At 44.6% G+C, this 24,466-nt stretch overlaps 1 protein-coding gene across 16 annotated transcripts; it reads right to left on the bottom strand.

The window, feature by feature from the left end:
• Positions 1-875: 875 nt before the first annotated feature.
• Positions 876-22,563, bottom strand: map7d3 (MAP7 domain containing 3). Of its 16 annotated transcripts, none has more exons than XM_037459965.2 (20): positions 22,407-22,563; positions 15,154-15,255; positions 14,731-14,811; positions 14,456-14,619; positions 14,238-14,349; positions 13,693-13,776; positions 12,829-12,936; positions 12,064-12,165; positions 11,610-11,708; positions 9,958-10,083; positions 8,045-8,184; positions 6,715-6,845; positions 6,357-6,577; positions 5,150-5,279; positions 4,776-5,061; positions 4,548-4,601; positions 4,409-4,472; positions 4,052-4,223; positions 3,588-3,880; positions 876-3,487 (listed from the first exon to the last, which is right to left on the bottom strand). In XM_037459965.2, the coding sequence occupies exons 1-20, from the start codon at positions 22,450-22,452 to the stop codon at positions 3,480-3,482; spliced, it is 2,523 nt and encodes an 840-aa protein (XP_037315862.2). In that variant the 5' UTR covers positions 22,453-22,563; the 3' UTR covers positions 876-3,479. The 16 variants fall into 16 exon arrangements, with proteins under 16 accessions (XP_037315862.2, XP_037315863.2, XP_037315867.2 ...); XM_037459966.2 differs by having other exon boundaries at positions 8,045-8,160; XM_037459970.2 differs by lacking the exon at positions 9,958-10,083.
• Positions 22,564-24,466: the final 1,903 nt, after the last annotated feature.

The raw sequence follows: 24,466 nt of genomic DNA, 5'->3' as shown, positions 1-24,466 counted from the left end.
TAGTCTTTTCTTTTGACAAACAGTTACCACTTTTTATGTTGAGTCATGACTTTTGACTTTTAAATAGGGCCGGGACTCGATTAAAAATATTAATCTAATTAATTTGAAGCTTTGTAATTAATTAATCGAAATTAATCGCATTTTAATTGCATAAATATTTGACCTGAGAACAGTGAGAAGTAATTTTTTTCACATGGATTTTAATTTTTGTTCAACCACGTGGACTTAGTTACCTTGGTCCTTAAACCAGTCATCTGGTGCAGTGTGGGTTGGGTGTGGGTCCTTGTACTCAGAGTCGGGCTAACGTCCACGCTAGCTGCTAATTTTTTTGCGTTGAGGTGATACTTGAGGCTCAATGTGAATTCCTTGTTGCATAGCTTGCACACAACCACGCTCTTATCGACGCTTCCATCCATGTGTTTATTATACACACCGACACGGTCTCGTCAGCTTCTTTGTTCATGTTCACTGTGGTTTGTTGTTGTCTGAAGTCATGAACGCTAGTTGGTGCTCCAGTATAATCGGTCCTCCGAAACTCATCCAGTGAGAAACGTTCCGCGGGGCAAAAATAAGTGTAAAAATGCGTAAATTTGTGTAATTCTTTAATCTTAATTCACATTGTAATTAATTAATCGTAATTAACGCGCTAAAGTCCCGGCCCTACTTTTAAACAATACTATGTCCCCTTTCTTTCATACACTATTTTTTAACTAACATTGTAACTCTTTCACACACATATTGCAGCTTATACACAAACTTTCATCTGCTACATTTATGATTTTGCGCTCGTGACTTTGTGAGTTAAGTTACATTTTAAATAAATAAAATGTGAGGTGAAGATATGTTTTCCTCAAAAAGAAAACATGGAAAAAGAGCATCTTTGCGAGACTTTATTCGTATTAACAGTTTGTATCATCTCAGTACACTTAAGATATATTTACAGTACAAATTTTACTCGTGGACAGGGCATTGGTAGGTCTGTAAATCTATCCCAGTTGGATAGACTTGATTGTCGAGGCCGAGGTAAGGAAAAGCAATCTTAGTCAACTGTGATATAATAAAAACACTAAATATCATTCTAAGGCACCGTTCTATTCTATTGTTGTTAAGGACTTAAAGCAGAGGTACAGTATCTGCTCAAGCAGCAGCTACAACAGCCCCCTCCCCCTCCTCATGAGATCAGCGTGAGTGGAAAGATGAGCAGGATGAGTTTAGTAAATTTTGATGATACAGGCAAGTCTGGGATGATAATGACACAAAAATCCAGTTAGGAACAAATGACTTTTTAACACAACTCGCCTTAGATTCCCTACAATAAATCGACTCCTCCTTTCAACACACGGTGACGAGTTTGTGAGTGTGCAAAGAGTATCATGTTCTCCAGATGAATAATGGATGAACGACAAAAAGCGGGCAGCTCGGACAGACGCGGTAAATAATGAAGGACGCTTTATGGAGTCCGTTACATTCTTTGAGCCACAAATTAAGATCTATAGCTGTGGGACTTGTTATGTGCAAAGAGATTTTAGTTAGACAGCAGAGAAGAAGGCAACAATTAAGAAAAAGGTCCCCAAACCTCGGACTGCTTGGACTGTTCAAGCATAGAGTATTAAAGAGTCCAAATCGAGTCATGACGATCCTGAAGAGACACAAACCTATCGCACTTGTGTCATATTTGGTTTGGTGCATGCGCTCCCGCCTCATACTGCAAAGACGAGTTCAAATCTGATCCAATGTGCCAAATGGAAGTAAAACCCTTTGAGACTGAAGCAACGCTGAGACTTGGCTTACGGGTCAGACCAAAGTGGCAGCTTATTAAAGCCTCTGCGAGTTCATGGTCAGCCTCAATGCTTAGCATTTGAGGGGAGAAAGCCAACAAGCACAGAAATACACACGCTGTATTTTGAGTTTTTTTTTTTTTTTTTTTTTGCAGAGCTCACATGTAAGAGGCCTTCGTGTAAATGTTTCCAGGCTGCACAGACCTGACCTGACCACCCTGTCGCAGGGTACGAGTCGAATTGAAAGCTAACACAGTATAGCACGGTCACATACACAAGAGACTTCAAATAATCCACATCCTGACGCCACTCCATCCTAAACATGGCTTCCTTTGCCTAACACTGATTATATACACACAATACAATAACACTTAAATATATGTAGAAATGTATTTTCAGATATAAACAAAACAACCCAATTTTATATTATAAAAAAATAATTGAAATGCGTTTAGTCAAATGTAGTAGCTCTCGAGTCGAGACCTTTCCGATAAGGATAGTTAGTGGAAAATTAATGTAACTGATCAAAAGAGCCGCACGGAGCGAAATCCAGAAGGAAAAGTGCACGTGGACGTGTTGGTTGAGCTTAAATTGAACCGATATAATTGGAAAAACTCATTTAGTTTGAACTCAAAAACAGCTCCGAATGACTTTACCCGTTAAAGAGAGAATGCTGCAGCTCTACTGAAGCAGACTGGAGAAACTCTCTCACTGATGCAAAGTACAATGGTGTCGTTAGTAAACACAAATTCTATATACATATGTAAAAATAAACAAAACATAAACAAGCCCTACATGAACTAACTGCAGAAAGTCCACTGAACATGTGAATTCACCAGTGGTGTGAAGGAATCTCAACACTCTTCAGCTTCAAATGTAACAGTTGGGAGTCGTGTGTCTGACGCCCTCTAGTGGCCAAAGAAGCAAACGCATGCCGAGAGCAGCTGAAAGGACAGAGAGTATGTGACCTGAGGTGTGAAACACAGAATCTGCTCCCCAGCGTAAAAGCACGCGACAGACGGTCGCTAAACTGTTGGTGCGGGAGCTTCAGCACATGCACACTTTTAAGTTAGAAGTTTGAGACCAAAAATGTTAAGGCTATTATTGCTGGATGCTGCTCAAAGCAGCCGGTTAAGTAAATTTAGGTGGATCACATGCGAATCCCGGGATGCTCTCCTCACCGAACCTCAAGACAGAACAGGATGTGTGAACGGCCCTTCCTTTAACTCATGATGTTCAACTCATACAGCCGAATGCGCACGCGTCCTGGAATATTCTCACAAGAGAAAACGAAAAAGACTAAACAGAACAATAATTACAATAACAAACAAGCCAAAATTAATAAATTACATCAAATGCACCCCTGACAAAGACAAAACTCTTAAAAAACATCATCAAATTGGGACACAAAACAAAACACAAGAGGAAGAGGAAAGAGACCTGAAGTAAGCATGTACAGAATTTTCCCTGAGGAATAACTTTTCTTTAAATTTATAGGAATTTGTAAATGTTTCCCCATAATGTGGGGTGCAAATGTAGCACTTGGGGTGGTCTTTCCGCTTCACCTTGTGCTACTTCACCATGTGAAGAGAAGACGAGGAAGGTGATGGGTACGATACAGGACATGTTTTTAACGGAGCTCAGCTAGTCAGGAACTTCACAGGTGCAACAGGAAGAGGCTTCTCAGCAACGGCTGCGGCATCAAATCTCTACAGAAAAACACACAAGAAATGAGTTACGGTCCAAAAGAAGATGTGAAAAGCTAGGTGGAAAAGCATACGTTCCAAACAGGTGGAAGTGCCTCCTCACCTGGGAGGGCTTCTATGGGTTGATTAGAGGAGTGCAGGGTGCCGACGGGGGATCCCTTGTCCTCGAAGGCTACCCTGGTCCCATCCGAGCTCTCGTCGCAGTGGATCAAGACCTGGTTGCGGTCCTCCGCCTCGATGAGGGGCAGAGCCTTGGCGTGGACGTTGAGGTCAAGGAGCTCCTCGAAGCTCCACTGTGTGGACTTGCCATTGAGGCCTGAGACCCGGCCCACCTTGGCGGAGTCCTGCTCATTCAGGAACTCCGAGCCCTCGACGAGGCGGCTGTCGGGGACGGGGCTGGAGAGGGAAGGAGGTTCAGGATTAGATTTTTAAAAAAGACACGGCCAACAAGGCCCGTTGCAGCTCCGAACCCAATCTCTCCCACTGCAGAAAATCATGTAACAATAAGCATTGTCTTAAAGAAATAACTGGCGCTCCCACACGTCGTTAGCGTCGGTCTCGTCATACCTGACGGCCTGACTCTCGGCTGTGCCTCTGCCGTTGTTGTTCTCCTTATCGTCCGCCTCTTGCTCCCCGTTCACGCTGCCCAGGGGCTCCTCCCTCTGTGCCTCCGGCTCACCAGAGGACAGCCCACACTCGTCTTTGTCGTCATCCTCCATGGCCATGCCATCTGACTGGCCTAAGACGTCGATGGGGACGCGTCAGAAGTCACGTTGAGAATTTAATGAATCCACACGAGCAACCCATATATGTAAAGTATATGCAAACTAATACAAATAGGGGAAGACACACTTTCCCTCTCGGTGACAAAGTATCAGTATCAGTGACGAATCAGCGAGAAAGCTAGAGGACAAAGAAACTTACTCTGGGTTTCATAGTCCTCTCCCTCCTCGTCATTGTCCTGTTTATCGTCATCGCCTCCATCTCCCTACGCAGGAGACACAAACACCGCGTCAACATGCACCCAAGTGTCGATGAGGAGGCTGAATGGATGGGAGCTCACCTTCATGTCACTTTGCTCCCCTTTTCTTGTTCTTTTCATTATTTCGTCAATTCTCTGAAAAATGGAAAACGGATTCGGTTTGTAAATAATGTTTAATTTAACACACACAATGAGTGAAGAAGCGGGTTGTATGATCATTGATTAAATCACATCAAATACTTGTTTGCCAGAAGCCAACCAGGATAAATGAAGTCATAGAATGTAAAGAAAACATCAGTCCAGTCGTACCTTCTTCCTCTCCATCCGCTCCTGCTGGTTCTGCTGCATGATGCGATCTCTCTCCAGACGGACTTTCTCGGCCTCCTCCGCGGCCTTGACCTCGGCCTCCTCCCGTTCCTTCTGGAGCTCGGCCTGTTTCACCGCCTCCTCCTCTGCCATTCTCACCCGCTCCTCCTCTGCCAGGCGGGCGTCTTCCACATCTTGAATTTTCTTTTCCTCTGCCAGCTTCTTCTCCTCCTCCAGGCGTTTCAGTCGAGCCTCCTCGGCCAAGCGCATCTCCTCTTCCTTCCTCAGCCTGGTCGGGAGGAAACGGCAGTGGCTTGGAAGCATTCAAAAATGATGACAAAATACAAAAGGTGGGGAAAAGAAGTCAATAATCTTACTTCTCCTCTTCCTCCCTCTGTACCCGGAGCAGCTCCTCCTTCTCCTTCTGCTCTCGCATCAGTCTGCGGTTCTCTGCCAGGATCTTGGCGGCCTCAGCGGCCGAGTTGGTGCCTGTCGAGGCTTTGGGGTCTGACAGATAGAGAGACAAATTAATTGAAAAGCTGTCTCAATGTGTTGCTGTGATGTTGCGATTATCTCTGTGCTCTTTGAAGGAACTCTGTGGGAATACAGCCGCATTGCAGCAATCAACCCTTCAAAGTATCGGAGTGTATAAGTGAGAGGTAATAGGTCATGTTCCATGTTAAAGGTGTCAGTCACACAAAATATTGTCAGGTATTTATTTGGTTGATGAATCCAAAAAGACAGAATTTCCCCTCCTTATTTTAGCCATAAACATAGTAAATTGCATCTTTTGAAGCCTCCCTTTACACCTAATCTGTGTCACCTAGTTTTAGTTTTCACATCTCTCTAGTTCAGTGCCGAGAAGCATTTAGTAATAAACCATTACGAAGCGGTTTTAACTTGCAGATGGCGCTTCTCTCCAGGAGGTGGCAGCAGAAACAAACCCGGTCTGTAACAGGATGCGACTCCTGGGGAGCTTAATACGCCTCCTGCTGCACTGAGATTTGTTGTAAACTGAACTGGGCCACGACAGATTGCAGCCCACAAACAGTGAATTAAGACCCATATTTGTTTCTCTGCAGCTAAAATGACAAAAATAGAACTAGAGCAGCATTGTTGTGGTTAACAAAAGAAGCTTTTGTGTTTCCTCCTCTATTTCTACTTGCACTCCCAAGTTTACATTCATTACGGCAATGAATATGTACAGAATAACCAGCAAGAAGCTGTGTAGAAAGGATCATTACTACGATCACTGAATCAAGGTTTAAGACATTCTTTTAGGTAGGTCTGGATTTGCATAACTAATATTTAGAAAGTCAAGATAAAACTGATGTCTCGCTGGGTCACTTGCCTCCCTGAAACACGTCACATGTCATCTTGAACAAACATCCTTGTTGCCAGAACAACCGTCGGCCTCAGCAAATATTGGTACTGATTAATTAAAATTGGGCCTGGGTTGTTAAGCCCACCTTTATGTGGACTTTTTTCATAGGTTTTGTCCCTTTATAAAAGCGCTTCTATGGTGTTGGATACATTTTTATGACGCACAGTAAAACAGGACTCTCGTCATTGGGAATTGCTCACCATCTTTCTCTTTGGTCTTGTTGGAGTCAGAGGACTGTGGAGACAAAGCCTGCACAGGACACAGATCCTTGGACTTAGAGTCCCTCTTTCGCAAGGTGGGGGGCCCTGTTGGAGTGAGGGCCGGTTTCTGGATAGGTGGAGGTTTGGCCGACACCGGCTGGGGGGACGGGGGTCGTTGTTTCATTGCACCCGGTGAGGGGGGGCGTGTCCTGGGACTTTGCCTGAAAAGAACAAAGTGTGAGTTGTGGGTTTAAAAATCTCAGCAAAACCAAAGGCTGCTTTCAAACTCTTTAAAACAATTGAAGTAAAACGTCACAGAATCCCTGCAGGTGTATTGGAGAAGGAGAAGAGGTCTTACTTGGATAATGTCGGGGAGGGGGCCCTCTTGGGAGCAGGGTTGGGCGCTGGGGAGGGTGAACGGTTGCGTCCCAGGGTGGAAGACGGAGAGGCGGGACGCTGCCGTCCAGGCGATGTTAACGGCCTGTCCTTCTGTAGTCCCATAAAGGTTTGAGTGAGTGAAGGAAGTAATACATGACAATCACTGAAATGTATTTGTGCACCACTAAAGTTGTTTTCTTATAAACTAAAAAAAATGTAGTGTCTCGTATCGCCTGACTGATGAGCTTTCAATTTCAATTTCAAACGATCTACACCACATCTATGCATGAGGAGGAGAGAGGAAAATGGGTCAGGGTGGGGTCCGATTTGCATGCTGCGATCTGTCTATAATCCGCTCCCTGATCTTTACTACGACAATGAGGGCCTTTCTCCGTCGCACAAGAGGACATGCATGTTGAGAGGGAGATACAGGCCGACAGAAAGAAAGGAGACACACAGAGAGACAGAGACAGGCACTTTGGGCCACCAAGTGAGAACATCCGAGAAGTGACTTGTGAGTGTTGGCATGTTGGCAACGTATCAGGTTGATACGACGAGTGACCAGCACAGGTTAGAGAAGCGCTGGAGGAACTCTGCATGCTGCAGAAGTACTTTGACAGGCAAATAACCGGATACGTCTGCATAAATCTGTCCTCCTGAGCCTTATGGAGTCGTTATTTCTGCTTGTTTCACAGAGGAAAGAGCAATCTTAGTTCTCACTATTTGTGTGCTGTCAAGCAATCATACTCTTCAATTAAATCATGTGTCCACTATTTAAATTTTATCTTGTCTATCCATAAAGTCAGTGTCAAATACTTTCCCATAGAAAACAAACTAAAATGAAAAAGGCTTTTACAAACGCAGCACTATATTATCTCTAAATTCAGCCTGAAAAACATGAATACACAGTGACTTATTTCTACAATGTGATATTGCCTGAAGGCAGAGTTCTGATCGCTATAATTGGATTACCAGTTTGAAAATAGACAAGATTGGAAACATCCTCAGTCAATGCAAACCGACCGACTGACGCCATCCTCCTGACCACATGGTCATATCACAAATTAATCAATACAATTCTCCAACCGTGGGTTAAGCTAAGAAACTTTGGTTCCTAATATTTAAAAACCCACGGCCCTCCTCGAGGAACCAACATCCGTGCGTCGGCTCACAAGTGAACAAAAACACAGCCCGGGTGAGGGGGGGCACGGGAGGGACGCTCGACCAATCACAAACCACCGCGAAGTATTTCGGGCGGCGGCGTCAGTGACACAAACTCAGTATTTTTTTTTTTTAAAAGCCGCTCTCACCGTGGAGGGGTCCAGGGCTCCGTCGGCCGACACGGAGGTGGTCATGCCGTTCTTCTGTCGGTCGATGCTGCGGCTGCGCACGGGCCCCCGCGGCGGGTTCAGCGGGCTGGCAGAGGCTGAGCGAGGACACAGGTGACACTCTGGTAAAGGACACAGTCATCGCGGCGCCATGGGAGCACAACCAATGGGAGGCGGGAGAAGCGGGCCGAGTCGGGCAGCGAAGCAGTGAAGGAAAGAATAAAGACAGCAGAGAGAGAGGAAGGGAGAGGAGATGAAGGGTGAAATAAATGAAGGGTAGTCATTTGTAAGGGGACAAGAGCACAAAAAAAAGCGATTCGTTAAAAGGAGCACATCAGGCGGGCAACAGCTTTGAGCCGGAGATTTACAGAAGACTTGAGCAGCAGAGAGCAACAATCACACACACACACACAGCAGGTGCCGAAGCCTCTGGACACAACATGAACACACACAGCCACAAACACCGGAAGCTACACACAGCACGGCGCACACGCACAAACACTTGCCACCAACACAGTACGTCAAACACTTCAAACACATATCAGAGGTGTATTAGTAAACTATGTGGATTGGGGTTTGATGTGTTGTGTATCAGTAAATAAAAAATAAGTTTCATTCAGGACTTCCTGACTCTTTATTAGACATTGAATGCAGCTCTCGCTGTGGTTTCAGGTTTAAAAAAGGCCTCTGGCACAGAGCATTGCCTTACAATTTCTAAAGATGTGAAATCTTAACTGTAATTAAGGATTAACCGATCCATGAGTAGCCTCCAGGTAGCGAGGAAAGTGAAGGCCGCTGTGCACCGGCCGGGATCTTGCTGTGTCAGATTGAGGGATTAGCCGTGATAATCCTGAGACCTGAGGAACTCTGTGATTCTGACCAGCTACGTGGCTCATGAAATGTATCGTCCTAAGAGCTACCACTGCATCTAATGCAGATGTGTCATGTTTCTACTGGGGCCGTACTTAGCAGAGGATCTATAGCTGCTAATGGGTTTGTAACAGCCCGTCAATATCACCACAACCTAAAACCAACAAGGGCAACACAGTTGCAGGTCAGTCGGTGCTTTACAGTTCTTTCAATCTCGTCTAGGACTATTTATACTCTTAATCTCTGCCTTAAATAGTGAAGCTCACACCCGTCGTAACGTCACTGCGACGGTTCACTATAAGGTAAAGCGAGTGAATCCACCGGTGACACTTAACACATGGACACCTTCACAGGCATTTATACTACACAATGTGAAGTTTAGTGCCAGGATGGGGCCATTCCAAGTTTCAATGGTGCGACATCAAGCCAATTTCTGCCATTAAAAATGCCAGTAGCGACTTTTTTTCATCAGGGTGTATTGGGGTCTCACTACCAGAACACATTAGCAATAGCGCGACGCTCTCAATCTGACGTAACAAGAACCAACAGGTAAGCAGCTTAGAGCAAATCTCCCAGCACGGCCCTCGAGGCTCCTCAAATGCAGAGAAACGCTCCCAGCCAAGTCTGCTGTTCTCAGCTCAGCTCACAACAGTCAATTGTGTAAGAATGCATGTGAGCTGGACCCGTGTGTGTGTGTGTGTGTGTATGTATCAATATTTACTGAGAAACTACGCTCTCTCACATGAGTGTACTTTGCCGCGAATAGTTGTTGTACACACACACAACACGAAAAGCTGATTGTTACAATGGCCGCTTTTAAACATATGGAGGTGATCAGCGACTTTTGGTAAATCCTCCACCACCGCCAAGAGGCCACTATTAACTCTGAGAGGATTGTCGGTCTGCAGCAGGGCACCGTGACGTGATGTAGTGAGGTGACTTCTACTGATGACATAAGGGCGAGTGGGAAGGAGCGGGTTCTGTGTCTAGCCGGCCTCTCTCTACGTCAGGGTTTCCGAGGTTACCTGGAGCGTTCGTTCCTTCAGCTGACAGGGCCGCGGCGCTCTTGCTCCTAGCTAGTGAGGCCTGGGTGGGGGTGAGCAGGCGACTAAGAACCCCTTCGTCCACAGGGCCGGTCGGCGGCCTGCGAGCTACACGGCCGCCAAAAGACACCCGAAAAAGAAAAAGAAAAAAAAAACAGGAGAAGGACAAGGAGTCCGAGAAGGAAAGAGTGGATGAGAATGGGGGATGAAGGCAAAACAGAAAAGGGGGGAGTAGGAGGGGTCAATGTAGTTTCAGATAGGTCACCATGTGATTTAACCAGCAGGAGAGAATAAAAACAAACAACCAAAGGTCACGTCTCACTATTCTTACATGGGCTCAATTCGGTTAACTTTCAGTGACATTCAGTGCAAGATAGTCAGTAAGTGACAGTGAGGAAAAGATGTCATGGAGAAACGGTGAGACTGACCAAACACTGATTGTCTGGCAACTGAAGATCAGTTAAAACAGAAGTCAAAGTGGACAATGAAGTGAAATCAATGGTCCTTTGAGGTAGAGGGGGGTGTACTGATGGGAGAACAATGAACAGTGAACTTCAAAGTATTATCGGGTAGGAAGAGGAGATCTCTTGAAATGAAATAATTAACAATTCACCTTTTGGTTCATTGTTGTTGCTTAAGCTATATAAGTATAAATCATTCCACTAGACGCGTTTTAAGTGCTGTCTGGTTCATTCTTGCCACATTCTGTCTCTTAACATCTGTTGCAGACAGACTTGTTTATCGGCGGGGTGCTCGGTGGCCCGGCCCTGCACCCAGGTATTAACAATATAGTTGTGTGGGAGATTTTGGGTGAAATAAATGTATTAAATGTTATTTATGCTGATTGGATGTATGCAGAACAGGAACATTTGCACAGCTGATCTTCCGTACGAATGCAGACATCACTATGGGACAAACAGAAGCGTTGGTGGTTAGTGGCAATGCACGGACAGCAGGGACTCTGGGGGTGCTATGGTGGGATGGCGGTGCCAAACACCACACTGAAGCACGAGCCTTGTGACTTAGACTGGAGCTGTGAAGTCATCTGGGAGGAAGAAAACAATCAACACTTTGTGACAACGACACAATACACTTTGTTAGTGCGGACACGGCGCACAGGCAAACCGTTCCTGGGTGGTCACTTGAAAAGAAAAAACAATCGAAATGGTTAAAACAAGCGAAGCTTTCAGTGAGAAGCACGCACGGCACAGAGCAGACTCTGGTGGGTTAAGACAGCAGAACGGTTAAGGCATACACGGAACGAGCACAATGTCCCCAGTAAATCACAGACGCACAACACTTCAGAGAGGCCAGAGCTGCCTGAGGCTGGTTGGGCGTGAGAGAGCAGGCCTTAATTAGAAGGGAACGTAGACGGAAGGAAGGAGGGAACTTAGAGAGAAGAGTCGGTCAGATTATAAGCCCGCTGAGCCGACGACGCTGAAACGAGCCGAGCGGCACGCCGGAACCTCTCGGGGCGCCGGCAGTGTCGACGAGGTCTTAAAAGCCGAGCAAGATTCAGAAGGAGCAAGCGGCTAACATCGTAGCGACATGCTGGTTATCGTGAAAAGGGGGAGGCCCGAGTGACGCAGAGAGAAGCGCGACAAAGCCGATTGCTGACTGTCCATGCTAGCCACCTTGATCCTCCGTTGTGGCCCTATCAGGCGTGGCGGGGCTCTGCGCTCTGCCCTCACTACCTCGCGTGAGGGAGGCGCTTCTCTTCTTGACGGAGCGGCCTAAGGACATGAAAGCGGAGTTACGGCCGGGCAGGCGCTGGAACGGAGTCCACAGGGAATCCCCAAAGACAGTCTACAAGTCATGTGCACTTCATTCTGGCCCTTATGCGAGTCACCGGGCAGACGGCAGCTGAATGTGAAGGGTAACTAAATTCAAGATAGGGAGGGGGAGGTAACAGGCTAACTGCACAATCAAATAATAATAAGTGTTTTATCCATTAGCATGAACAAAGAGCGGTCACAGATCTTATCTTAACGCATCAAAAGTTTTCTTTGAACTGTTGGCGGTTGGCTGCATTGAGCACAGTACGCCGTCTTTACTACGTGGTGTGAGATGGAGAGGGGATTTCTGCACCTGTGGGTTCCACCTGAGGCTTTTTGCCGTCTTCCTTACTGGCCAGAGCAGCATTGCCATTGTTAGGCAACCGATTACAAGATGAACTCCTCTGCTTAACACCTGAGGGACAATGATGAAACACTTGATGAGGAATCTACACAGCGTTCTTTTGACGACGGTACAAAGTCGCTCAGACTTTTTTTCTCTAGAATATATTCATAGTCCTTGGAAAGGAAAAGCACGATTATTAAAAACAAAGCAATTGACAGTTTCAGGGAGGAGAAATGGCACCACCGAAATAGGAATCAACTGATTGTGTACTTCCTGTGAATCAAAAGATGCTTAGGAAATTGTGATAGGCTTCCATACCAGTCTGAGCATGTGTATAAAATCACAATGCGGTGCTTTGGACCATCTTATGATTTGGATATAGGTATAGGTGCATTGTGAATGGACTGAGAAGCGATGCTACTTCATAACTAGGTGAATCCAGAGAGCTCAAGCACTTTTTACCAGTCTGTCATCGCTGTTAAAAGCCCTGTATATGGAGAGCACAGGGGTCAAAGTTCACTCCACCCTTAAGAGTTACAAGAGAAAGCAGGTCTGTTCTAGATAATCCAATTTGTCACCTGGTACATTATTCATCATGTAGAACATACTACCTTGGTTAAGGAACAGCACAGAAGGGCAAGGCGGGTAGGAGGATTGGATGAAGGGAGGCTGGGAAGGGGCGAGGGAGCCAATGAGGAAGGGGGGGGGAGGGATGGAAGAGAGGAGACTTACGTTTGTCGGGAGATTTGACAAGGGTGGCGGAGGAGGAGGATAGGCGTTTGCTGATGCCAGCCTCGGACGGCTGTTTCAGGTTCATGGTGGATGTGGAGCGCTTGTCCACTGAGGGGGGGGGGCGGAGGAGAGACAGACAAGGGAGGCGGGGTTTACACTGGAGTTCGGCCAATGGAGGAAGGCATTTGGGGGCACACAGGGGAGGAAGTTTCTGCAAGGTCCTAATACTCCTAATATGCAGAGGGTGATATGCTGCTTCAACAATTCAATTAAAATAAAATGAATACAAACTAAAAAATATTTAAATACTTTACCAATGTGCTACTAAAGCAGTGCACATTCAATGATCACACTTAGCAAAACACATGATATGCAGCATGAATTTGCAGTTAAATACCATGTATTAAATTACAAGGTTTTTTTTAACAAACCAAAACAAAGTTGTTGTGGTTTTAGAGACAGGCGTGGTGGTTAGTAGACTCCAGATGCTTTTTAAAAAATGTTAACATCCCACCGCGCACCACCACCATAACGTGATCCGTGCCAGAGAAATCCAAAGATGAAATGAGTCTTTTTTTTTTTTTTTTGCATGTGCCATTCAATTGTCCCTTCATGCAAAGTCACCCGTGTGACCCAGGGCAGTGTGAGTCAGTGAACGACCGAAAGCTACGGGTCCAGCTTTTCACCCAGGACATTAGGAACAACGGCCCCATACAAAAACGGTTAGTGAGAAGCTTCCAGTTAGGCGGCAGGTGGGGTGGGAGTTGGTGGGAAGCGTAGGAGGTAAACCAGGCTATCTAGGGTGCCAGTGCCAGTCCATGCCGAGTTGCTAAAATTGGCGAGCAAATGATCAACAAACAAAACCTTGTCGACTCCTGGGTGGCTTTTCTGGCGAGGCAGGGGAGATAACTATAGTTACTGGAGATGAGGAGCTGGCATCAGAGTCTCCTGTGGGAAAAAGACAGCTCCCAGAGAGAGGCAGTAAAATACAAGATGCTGAGTCACATCCATCAAACAAGGAGAGAGAGAGAGAGAGAGAAAGAGAGAGAGAGAGAGAAGAGGCAAACATGGCTGCCAGCTTTTGCTCGACACCCAGACCCTGAAGCAGTAAGGGATATGCTGAGTGTTTACAAGTGTTGCACCAGCCCCATCCAAGTAAGGATCATGGGAGTCAGATAGTGCCATGACAATATAAACACACTGCAATTTAAATGACCCATGTATTTAAAAGCTATGAACCTAGTGGATTTTTGTGTCAATGCTCGCATTGTAAACTTGACCACGGTCATGTCTTTTAGTGTATTCTAATGGTCTCTTGGATCCACCGTGGCAAATGAGTGATGAAAGTCAAAGTGAACAGAAAGTAAAGGGAGTACTTTTGATTAAAAAGGTGAAGAAAAGGCCCGTACCTGTCCGTCCGTCTGAGTCTGTGGACAATCCTCCCCAGGACCATCTTTTCTGCCTGTGCTCCACTCGATTACTACGCTCTAATGTTCGCCGCATCATTGCCTCGTAGTGCTCCTGCAGCATCGCAAATGCATGTCATTTAAACCACAGGCAGAGAGGTCAAGACCCGACTATGTCACAATGGCCAACAGTGTGTGCAAAACGCGCGTTCTGCACTCACCTTTTCCTCTTCCTGTTTCTGTTTCCTCTTCTCCTCCACAGCCAATCGCTTCTGCTCCTCCTTCCTTCGCTGTTCATCAACCTTTTTCTGTCGCTCCTCCATCTGACGCTCCACTTGCACCTTGGCCTTGCGCTCCCGCTCCATGATTTGAGAGTCTTTTAGCACTGAAGGTACGGAAGTAAAAAAAGAAAGAAAAAAAAGGTCATTTGTTAATATGTTGCTGTAAGATCAGGCTCCAATGATGTCACACAGAAAGTGGGATCCCCCCCCCTTACCCTGTTGTCTCTCTGCCTCCTCTCGCCTTTCTTTCGCCACTCGCAGTCGGTCGTCTATTCTAAGTGCAGCACCGTCAATGACTGCAACACATACGTGTGTGTATATATGTGGTTAAAAGATGTAACATATAAAGCCATGCTTATTCAGAGAACAAAAGGGGGGATTACAATGCAGGATAGCGTTACAAGAGCTTTGCATTAGCCAGGCAGATGTGTCCATGTGACTGTCGTTAAAGAGCTTTGTCAATTGTTACAGTAATAAGATGATAACTCAGGATTACCTGCAGCAATCTATTCTGACAGGGTGGTGGAAGTGGATTGAGTTGCATCGAATGGTTCAGATTACGGAAGACAATACAGCGGCGACAGGGCAGTTTCAGTGGGAACCCATGTGCTGCAGTGTCACGGTGTGGTGTCATTTACCTGGCCTGCCGCCCTGAGGTTTAGCTTGCGCGGTGGATGTCGGTCCGGGGCTGTTCCCTGACAGGCTGCGCCGCTCCTCGGCCTGTGCTTGTGCAGCTGCAGCTGCATGTGGGGAAAACACAGACACCTGCAGGTTACACTTACCCACACACAGGGAACTAGAGTCATATCATGCCCGACAAAGCAGGTTTATCAAATAATATGAAAGAAACTGAATAGCTGATGTTGGAAATCAGATGTTTTTCTCTGTGCTTTGTTTTCCTTAGACATGCTCGCAGAAACCCAACCGATTTGATGCTACAGAACAATCAAGCTATTCAATCATCTGGCATCACCCATCCCTCACGGTCCACCCTGCAGCCAACCACACACAAGGATTTCTGTGACAAGCTGGGAGGGATGGGCCGCTGTGAGAGACTGCGGTCTGGAACCCAACCCTTGTGAGCTTCCTGGTAAACTATATGCCTAAGAGTGGTTCCCATTCTGCAAAATACTACATAGGACATGAAGCATAAACAATCTGTGTTTTGCATGCAATTACAACTTACATTTGGTTGTAATTCCGATAATCAGGCAATTTGTGATAAAAGCAGGGGTTACAAAATGTTATGGTAGCAAATGAACTCTCCCACCACGAATACTACAGGGTTGAAAGCACGTAGTTAAGTTATACCTACAGTACCAAATGGAGACATGGAGATAGAAGAGCAGAAAGGAAGGAAATGGGGAGGACATCATCAAGCTTTGTGTGCCCTGGTATCAGCTTTTCCTCCGGTCTCGTTCCTTGTGTGTCAATGTGTACTCAGCATTAGACAAGTGCTGACAAAGATGGTCAGTCATGGGGTATAAATGTTACTGATGAACCTGTCTGTGTTCTCAAAGTCCCCCACTGGTTTCAACGTTACTTAAATAGCTCCTACTGTTGCTATGATCATTCCAAACAAATTCTTGCGATTTGAAGGTAGGAAAAGTGCAGTTACATTTTTACTGATATTCCCATGTCTCCAGGACATTAATTTACCCACAGGTTTAGTTTAGTTCTGCTTGTGATTTATACGAAGGGCATATGGGACATGTTTGTGAAACACTGCTGTACATCACTAGCACCACATGTCATGTCGGACTGCTCAAACGAATGCGTGTCTGATGTAAAAAAGTTGAAACATCACAAGTTCTGAATGTGAGTTGATCAAAGTCCATCCTTTCACATGCGCCGCTCATTTGTTTGAGTTAAATCAATGCCTAGAAGCTACACTGAAGTTATCAATACAAGAAACCGGAAACGGTATGAAATTCATAGTGACTGCACTGGAACAGGCAAATACAGCGTAATTCAATCAGACAAAGAACATCAAAAGTTATCTTGTCAACGGCGGAGATGGAATGAGATTAATAAATGGAAAAATTGGTTTTGCTCATCAAGAAGAAAACCCACAATTATTTGGTGATGTTGTGTCCCAGAAAAACCTAAGCATCCCTGACCAGATCTAACGAAGCCAATAATACTCAGACGTCGCCTTTGGGAGGGGAGACGAGCTTAAGAAGGTCCTGCGTGCATTGCTTGTGGCATGACGTGCTGAGTCATGATCTTATGCCTTCAAATCTGTGTCGTCTCCCTCCATGTCTCCAAGAGCGGAGACATATGATACAGAAGAAGCAGCCACAGAGATTAGTAATGTTTAGGTGAAGGCGCTTATTGAACGTCATCAGAGTACACACCTTTCCCCGTGTTGTCTTAGGGAGGACAATGGAAAACCATCCCGCTGTGCCCCCCACAGGCAATGACCATGGTGCAGCACGGCACACAAGGCTTATCGGTATGGAAATTGACTCTACTATGTTACTCGGTGGAAACCAGAGAGGACAAAAGGCCGTTCTTGCATGAAATGACAAATGGAGAGACATTTATTCACTATTGAATCTGCTAAAGGGATTCTTATTAGTGTGGACATAAAGAACTGAGAAATATGGCATCTAAGACGGATTATAAAACACAGAGCTGGGAGATATGGCAAACATTTTTCTTAATTTAGCACATTCCATATCTCACCAGGGTCTGACATATAGATCACAACACACTCCAAATAACCACGCTTAACTTCCCATGGAAAGTTTCCGCCCCTTTGAAACCCTGATTTCAAAGCAAACCTTTTACGTAGGACGCTGTGGCGAATGTACAGCTGTACAGACAGTTTGGGTCAGCATCTGAATGTGTGCGACACCGATGAACCTGCCATTACCTCCGGATGACACAACCGTCGTCCTTTACGCTAGAGGACAGACACTGTGGGCTAAACGAGTCGATCGATACTCAGCCATCTACATCTAGAGCAACAATGAATCACAAATTCAAACTAAACGCACATTCACCTCCCTTAAAGAGACATATGATAAAAGATGCAGAGCTGTTGAATTTATTGTGCAGATTATGCTGTTGTAATGCTTTTGTTTGAATTCAGTCGGGCATCCTATTGCGTTTCTCCCACCTTCCCTCTTTTACTCAACCTTCATACAAAAGGCAAATACCATTTTCCAATCAATGACGCTCCCCGTGTAGCTGGGTAACTGTTGCTAAGTGATACACACACTTCGAGGTGCTCCTCCATCATGCTTAGGCCTGTATCAAGGAAGGCACAGAGATGATTCACAGCTAAATAGAGAGGACGCATCGTAAAGCTTTAAAAGCTTTAAAAATGTGTCAATTCACAAGAAACAATTACTTGGATGGGGCTGTAAAACTAACAGTTTATCCACAGTAACACCTCATAAATGACAATGGCAGATTAAGGACAAAATCCAAGGGGCACTAAGTGAGATAATGCACACAATGCAGTTGTGAGCGAAAAATCCTAAGTGTAAATAGTACAAACAAAATATTGACACGAATCTTAGTACATGACAAGACAGACATGAGACTTCATTCTGCTTTCGCTGGTCTTTAAAGGGGAAGTAAGAGCAGACAGGAAAGCGAAAGGGGCTGAGTAGGTAACAACGATCCAGATAAAACAGAGCACAAATCCGTCCATGGGCCGAGCAAACAACATGGGAAAGAGGGGCTGCTACAGTGCCTCGCCCCGAGCTTACATGTAGAGCTAAAGGGAAATAGATAGAACATCTTTGTAAAGATTTGGCGCTCACGTATTGATTCGTGGAGGGAGAAGATTGAGAAGGTTTAGGAAGCATTCTAGTTCTGGTGCAAGTGGGCATGCACATGTCAGCAAATTTCTACTATTTTTATTTTTTGTCTCTGCCAAGAAACGGTCAGTAACTCAACAATAAATCAAGCCACTGATAGATATATTGGAAATATTTGCTACTTTGATGTGCCTTGTTTTGTTTTTGTTGTTTGTGTAATGTGAAGAAAGCAATAAAGATACTTAAAAAAAAAAAAAAAAAACATGCAGGACAAAGATTACTTATTCTTAAAATCCAGTTATATAAGCCTTTCTGTTACACTGATGTTTGAACGCTATCAAGTTTTTGGGTGCCACAACCGCAGTGAATGTACCTACTCACAGAAATCACAACCGGCACTTTGGAATAAAATGAACAATGAACTCTCCGCTGACACATATTCATGCTTTGATTGAAGTGGTTGAATGAGTTGGGGGGGGGGGGGGAAAGGCTGTTTCCCCAACAGACCTCAAGAGAGCCAGGTGTGCTCATAGAAATGAAGAGAGACAATCACAGCAGAAGAGTTGTCCCTCATCAAGCCATCGCTATGGAGATTTGCACACATTAACATAAATCATTGCCAAGGTGTCGACGGATGCAGCCCAACGCCTCAATGGTTTGGATGGACAAAAAGAGAAGTTATTAACCTGGACTTTTGTTAAACAACAAGTGGATCAAGAGATCAACCATCACGATGGCCTCAAAAGGGTTATTGTGATGTATTTCAGTCCGCCTGGCAACGCGGACACATACACAGCTTGAGCGTGACCTGTAGATCTTTGCTCATTCATCTGCTATTCATGTCTCTCATGTACGCTCTCTTATCATAGCTTTCCTGATATTGCTTGGAGGGGGGCTGTCAATCATGGCATCAGAAGTTCTCATCAGCTGGTCTATCCAACAGCAGTAACGCACCAATACAAGCCTCTCATATTGCGCCTGTCTCTTACTCAATTTGATTGTCTCCATGGCTTTAAAGCATTCATGCTTTTTTTACACATGCCCTCCACCTCTCCATCAGGGCGCAGACACTAATTACTCGAAGAAAAATATATAAATACGGATGGGGTCCAAGCTTCAGGCTGCTGATTATTATGGCGGCAGTAAAGACCACCAAGGCGGCTGGCTGATTATGACCCCTCCCTGGAGGAGAAAAAAAAAGAAAAACACTTAACAGGAAACAAACCTGAATGACTTCTTAATGCTTCCAGTTGAACGTGAACACCGATCAAATGCTAGTTCTCTAAATGACAAGCATCTATTTACGCGGTCTGTCAAAGAGACGATGTTGGTATCATGTGGGAGCAAGAGTGGGTTAGGTTTTTTTTTGCCCCTGCAGACTTTAATGAGCCTGGCTGCTTGGTACAATTAAGTAGCTTGTAGCACAGGAAGTCTTTGCGCTACTTAATGCAAGGGTAGGAAGCCAAGTACTAAAAGTACAGAGGGATTTTTAACTTGATCCAAACAGCAGCTTAATTACTTAATTTACTTTGTTAATATTGTCCAAATTCACAAATACCTTGCAAGTTTTCAAAAACATCAACGTTTTGGCCATTAATGTCAGAGAGAGCTCTTCCTTACTAGCTCAAGGTTTCTGGTCCTCAGATAACACTGCTGGTGCACGCTCTCTCTCACACACACACACACAAACCAGCTCTTCTACAGGATTACTTTGGACCTGTTCATGTAAAGTTGAGCCACGGCTATTTGCAGTCATGGTAGGATAATGATGACACATCCTTGTTTCCTAAGGATGTGTCTTCTTGCAGGAGGACCATACTCTCTTGTGAAGACAGGCTGAAAAGGATCTGATCATATCTATAATCAGTTATTAGCATCAATACATTTACTAAACGTGGTTCTTCATGATAATGCATTCGGGCCAAGAACAAAGAATTTAATGTACTAAGTTAGTTGTATTAAGAAATCTGTTGACACTTTGTGAAAATGACAGACACGATCGAACATATACTACAATTCAATTAATGAATCACAAGCACTCTTGATCATGAGTTACATGATAAAAAGCAGAATGTGTTCACTTTATTAGTTCATTACACCTGTAATTCTTTAACACCGCTAGTCAAACCCAAGTTATAATTGTATTGCCTCACAGTTCATGCGTGTTCCAATTTTATGTAGTTGTTAACCAGATCTATCCATCGTATGTATGTATGTATGTATGTATGTATGTATGTATGTATAGACACACACACACACACACACAGATGCATGACCAAACTATTCTGACCAGGGTCTGATGGTTGTTACAGCCTATACAAATGAACACGTTTTGCTATTCAAATCTTTACACTTATTCTGCAACACATCCTGTTGGTCAATTTTTTTAGAGTTGAAATGAGACAGACGTTTGTACAGGAAGGGAAAAGCTAAGTGGATCCAGTACACACTGATACTGTGGCTGGTCCATTTCCTCCTATGGTTAAATGCAACCAGTTGAGAAATATTTGTCATGCTTTTAATTCTGCAGCGGTAATTGCTGAGCCAGGATCAGGATAACCTTGCAGTGAGACTTGCAGTAGTGTGATCTCGCCGAATAGGAGCAGGGAACATTTTATCCTTGCTCACATTCTTGTGGAAATTACAATGTGCACGAACCAGATTCATTACATTATTTTACTATTGTCGGCCCGCTGCGTTGACTGACGGCCTAGCAAACTGACATCCCTTTATTACCGGCCATGTCAGGAATTCCTACATTTCACGTCACTCGAGATCTTGTGGATATTTTCATAAAGCCGCAGAATTGGGTGGATGCGAATTCCAGATTGAAGAGACTCAATGGAGAAAGGGGAAATAGGAACTAAACAGTGTCCAGCTATAGTAAAACATGCCTACACCCACGCTGGGTATGCAGGAAAACTCCCTCTTAAAAATCCCAACTGCAGCTCGAGTCATAACAAACTGTGCATTCATGCCCACAGATGCAGACACGGTAAACATCCATGTCTGGAAGGTGCCAGCTGAGGCGTGCAAGAGAAGCATTGATAAAGAGACTTTGCTGCTGCGGTTGGCTTATATAGTCCCCCCAAAAAATGCAAAGTGCCTTTTGCCTGCCAAAGTCCTTTATCACTTCATCGAGATATAAAAAAAAAAAGAAAAAAAAAAGAAGAAGAGTAACTATGCAGCCTCATTCTCTTATCAGGGCCATGACACTCCAGCTTTATCTCAAATTCAGGTCAGACATTGTTATAGCCTCATTCTTTGGAGAGGTGGGGGTGCGCGCCATATGTCAAACAAATAAGCATAACTGCCCGATGGATATAGGAGGGGTCAAGACACCCCCACGCCGGTCCGTGTGGAAGAACCGTTGCCCGTTGGGTGTGTGTGTGTGTGTGTGTGTGTGTGTGTGTGTGTGTGTGTGTGTGTGTGTGTGTGTGTGTTCCTCTCCTGGAGGCGTGAACTCTGCGCACCGAGCTGCACTTCCTGCACTCTTCCTGATCGGGATAGCAGATGATCACTTTTGACAATAATCCCCCCCCCCCCCCTACCGGTGATGAGCAACGCGATCTAAGCTACCGGCGGATGTCAGTTAACGACGCAGTTAGCTTATATTCCCCCACACACACACACTCGCACTATGAAAAGGCCACGTGACCAGAGTTGTGTTTAGTTAGAAGTGTGTGTGTTTTGTTTAAAGCTATATTAGCTATACTAGTGACGTTAAAGGCCAGCGCAAAAACGTTGATGTCGTGACACCGCGTCAGGCTACGAGGCATCACGATGCAACTTCGGCTAACGTCAACTACCGAGCGCTTCGAGCCGTGGTCTCCCTCCGCGGAAACTTTCCTGATATTGAAACGTTAGCCATCAGCACAAGAGGAGTCCATTAAAAATTTAACTTTTGACGTTTCATGCGGGGAGAAGTTGCCCATTTGTCCGCATCCATTGTCGGCGTTTAACCGGACCGCGAGCTAACGTTACTAGCCGGGCGAGCTGCGGCGTCACGGCGCGTTCAAATAACCCGGTTAGCGGCGGCGTTGGGCGGCGGACGATAAAAAGTCATCACTGAGCCAACTGGGACATAAAATAAACACGACTGCCAAGATTGTTCTTACCCAGTTGGGCTCGCAAGCCTTTGAGAGTCGTAGCACCCTCCGCCATTTCTATGAAGTTTCCCGTCTCTGTTTTTTTTTCTAAAGCTGGGGCGCGTAACACATCGCAGCCGGTAGGACTCGGACACCACGGGGACGTGGACGTCAGAGATGGGAGGGAGGGGCGAAGAGGTCTTACTCCGAGCATTTCCCGTAAACCAACAAAACGCGGGCGAGACAGTCTTAAAAAGACCCCGTGTGAGTGGAAAGTTTTCAGATCATTTTAAGCTGCAGATATATTTTACTTAACAGCAAAGCAATTTAAATCCAGAATAAACAGTATATGTCAAATGTATTTCTCACTTCTTACCATGAAGAGAAAAAAACTATATAATATAAACACTTACAGAGTACAGGAGTGTTAAAAGCTCTTTCACGTTCACTTGCAAAACAATTGAGTTGCACACGAGGCTGCAGCATTTCCCAGATTTTTTACATTTTTAATGTTCGCTTTAGATCAAACAGGATTCATTTCTTTCCAGGGAGCATCTTTTATCTGAGCATGATCTAAACGTTTTGCACGGTTTAACATTATTTGTGATTTGTAGCGGATGTCTTTCTCATAGACGATCTAAGAGCTTGCGTTTGAATTACTGTCTACATTTGCTATATAGCGTCCTCCAGCGTTTATTTGGCTGCTGTTGCATGCTGATCAAATGAAGGATTATCAATATGAGATAATGATCACACAAGCTTTTACTTTTGGGACCAAATTCATAAAATATGTATCATATAATATTATTAAGTCAAACAAATACAAAATACTTCAATGAAATGAAATGATCTCTCATTAAAAATGTGAGATTCAGAGTTTTCAGAGGAGAGAATAAGGCGTAGACCAGAGATTAAACGTAATTAAATACATATTCATAATTTGCTTTTGAGAAAAATCCTAATGGTAAAAAAAATTGTAAACCTTACCAGATTGAGGGAGCTGAAGAATCTGCAGAGCTAGAGCTCAAGGTAAAACGCAGGAGGGAAATATTTCTCCCAATGAGAGAATAACATATTTTCTCAGGACTCTAGGTTCTTTTTCTTGCCACAAACACTGTATCCTCTGTCCTGGTCCGTCTCACATGCTACAGCCAGAGGCCCTGTCATCTATTTTACATGGTAAACAGGAAGTAACACCTTATTAGACATGTATTAGAAATAAGGATTTTATTCAGATAGAAGTTATCATCTATGAACAGTAACACATTATGTCCAACAATGTGAGGAAAATGTTAGTTCTTTAGGTTTTCCTTTCCTTTGCAGAATTTCCACTCAAAATGAATTTTTCAAAAGAAAATTCTTCAAACAGCTGAAGTCTTGGGACCAGATCCTCTAAGCGGTCACTTGTTCACCACAGCTCTGTGTATCCTAGCAACGACTCTGGGATTAGGCAGGAGTGCAGCAGCCTGGGCCAGCTGGGGCAGCAGCAGGTACTGAAAGAGGTCCGGGAAGCCTTGGGGACAAAAGGGACGAGTCCCGGACTAAGACGTAGTCGAGCACCTCGATGCTCTTATCTGGACACTGACTTTAGAGATGACTGCAAACAACTAATCTCTTATTAACTCTTATTATTAATGACAACAAATTGTTGTTGTTGTTAATATTATGTTATGATTGTTATATTAGACAATTATTATTATTGTCATTATTGTTAATGGCATCATTTTTAGGATTATTAATATTATTAATATTATTATTTTAATTATCTTTGCTGTTAAACAGACGTACCTTGAGCTACTTCCCATTTTCTCTGTTAAAGGAAATAACTTGACGGTCAGACTCACCATGAGCAGAGCAGGATAGAGGATGTCACCCCACTGCCCTCCTGACACTGACACTGTAACCCTAAAAACAGATGTAAAATGACACATACAACTATAGCTGACCCCTAAAAAACTAAACATTCTCTACCAGAGAAAAGCAATAAATACGTACTCCTTATAGTTCAATAGGCATCTCTGGTGGACTACTCACTGATCTGCAGCTTCCATCCAGCTGCACCAACATTCAGCAGAGGAAAGCCCCTCATT

The sequence above is a fragment of the Pungitius pungitius genome, chromosome 2, assembly GCF_949316345.1.
Source record: "Pungitius pungitius chromosome 2, fPunPun2.1, whole genome shotgun sequence".
NCBI lineage: Eukaryota > Metazoa > Chordata > Actinopteri > Perciformes > Gasterosteidae > Pungitius > Pungitius pungitius.
Note: the sequence above shows the minus strand (reverse complement) of the source record. Positions and strands in the feature narration are given on the sequence as shown.

What these genes read in the sequence shown, in the direction of transcription:
- map7d3 (XM_037459965.2), bottom strand. Translation starts at nt 22,452, where the DNA reads ATGGCGGAGGGTGCTACGACTCTCAAAGGCTTGCGAGCCCAACTGG. An exon ending in AGGCTTGCGAGCCCAACTGG is followed by an intron (nt 15,256 to 22,406) that starts GTAAGAACAATC and finishes CCCCACATGCAG; the next exon opens with CTGCAGCTGCACAAGCACAG. An exon ending in CAGAGGGAGGAAGAGGAGAA is followed by an intron (nt 5,062 to 5,149) that starts GTAAGATTATTG and finishes CCTCCCGACCAG; the next exon opens with GCTGAGGAAGGAAGAGGAGA.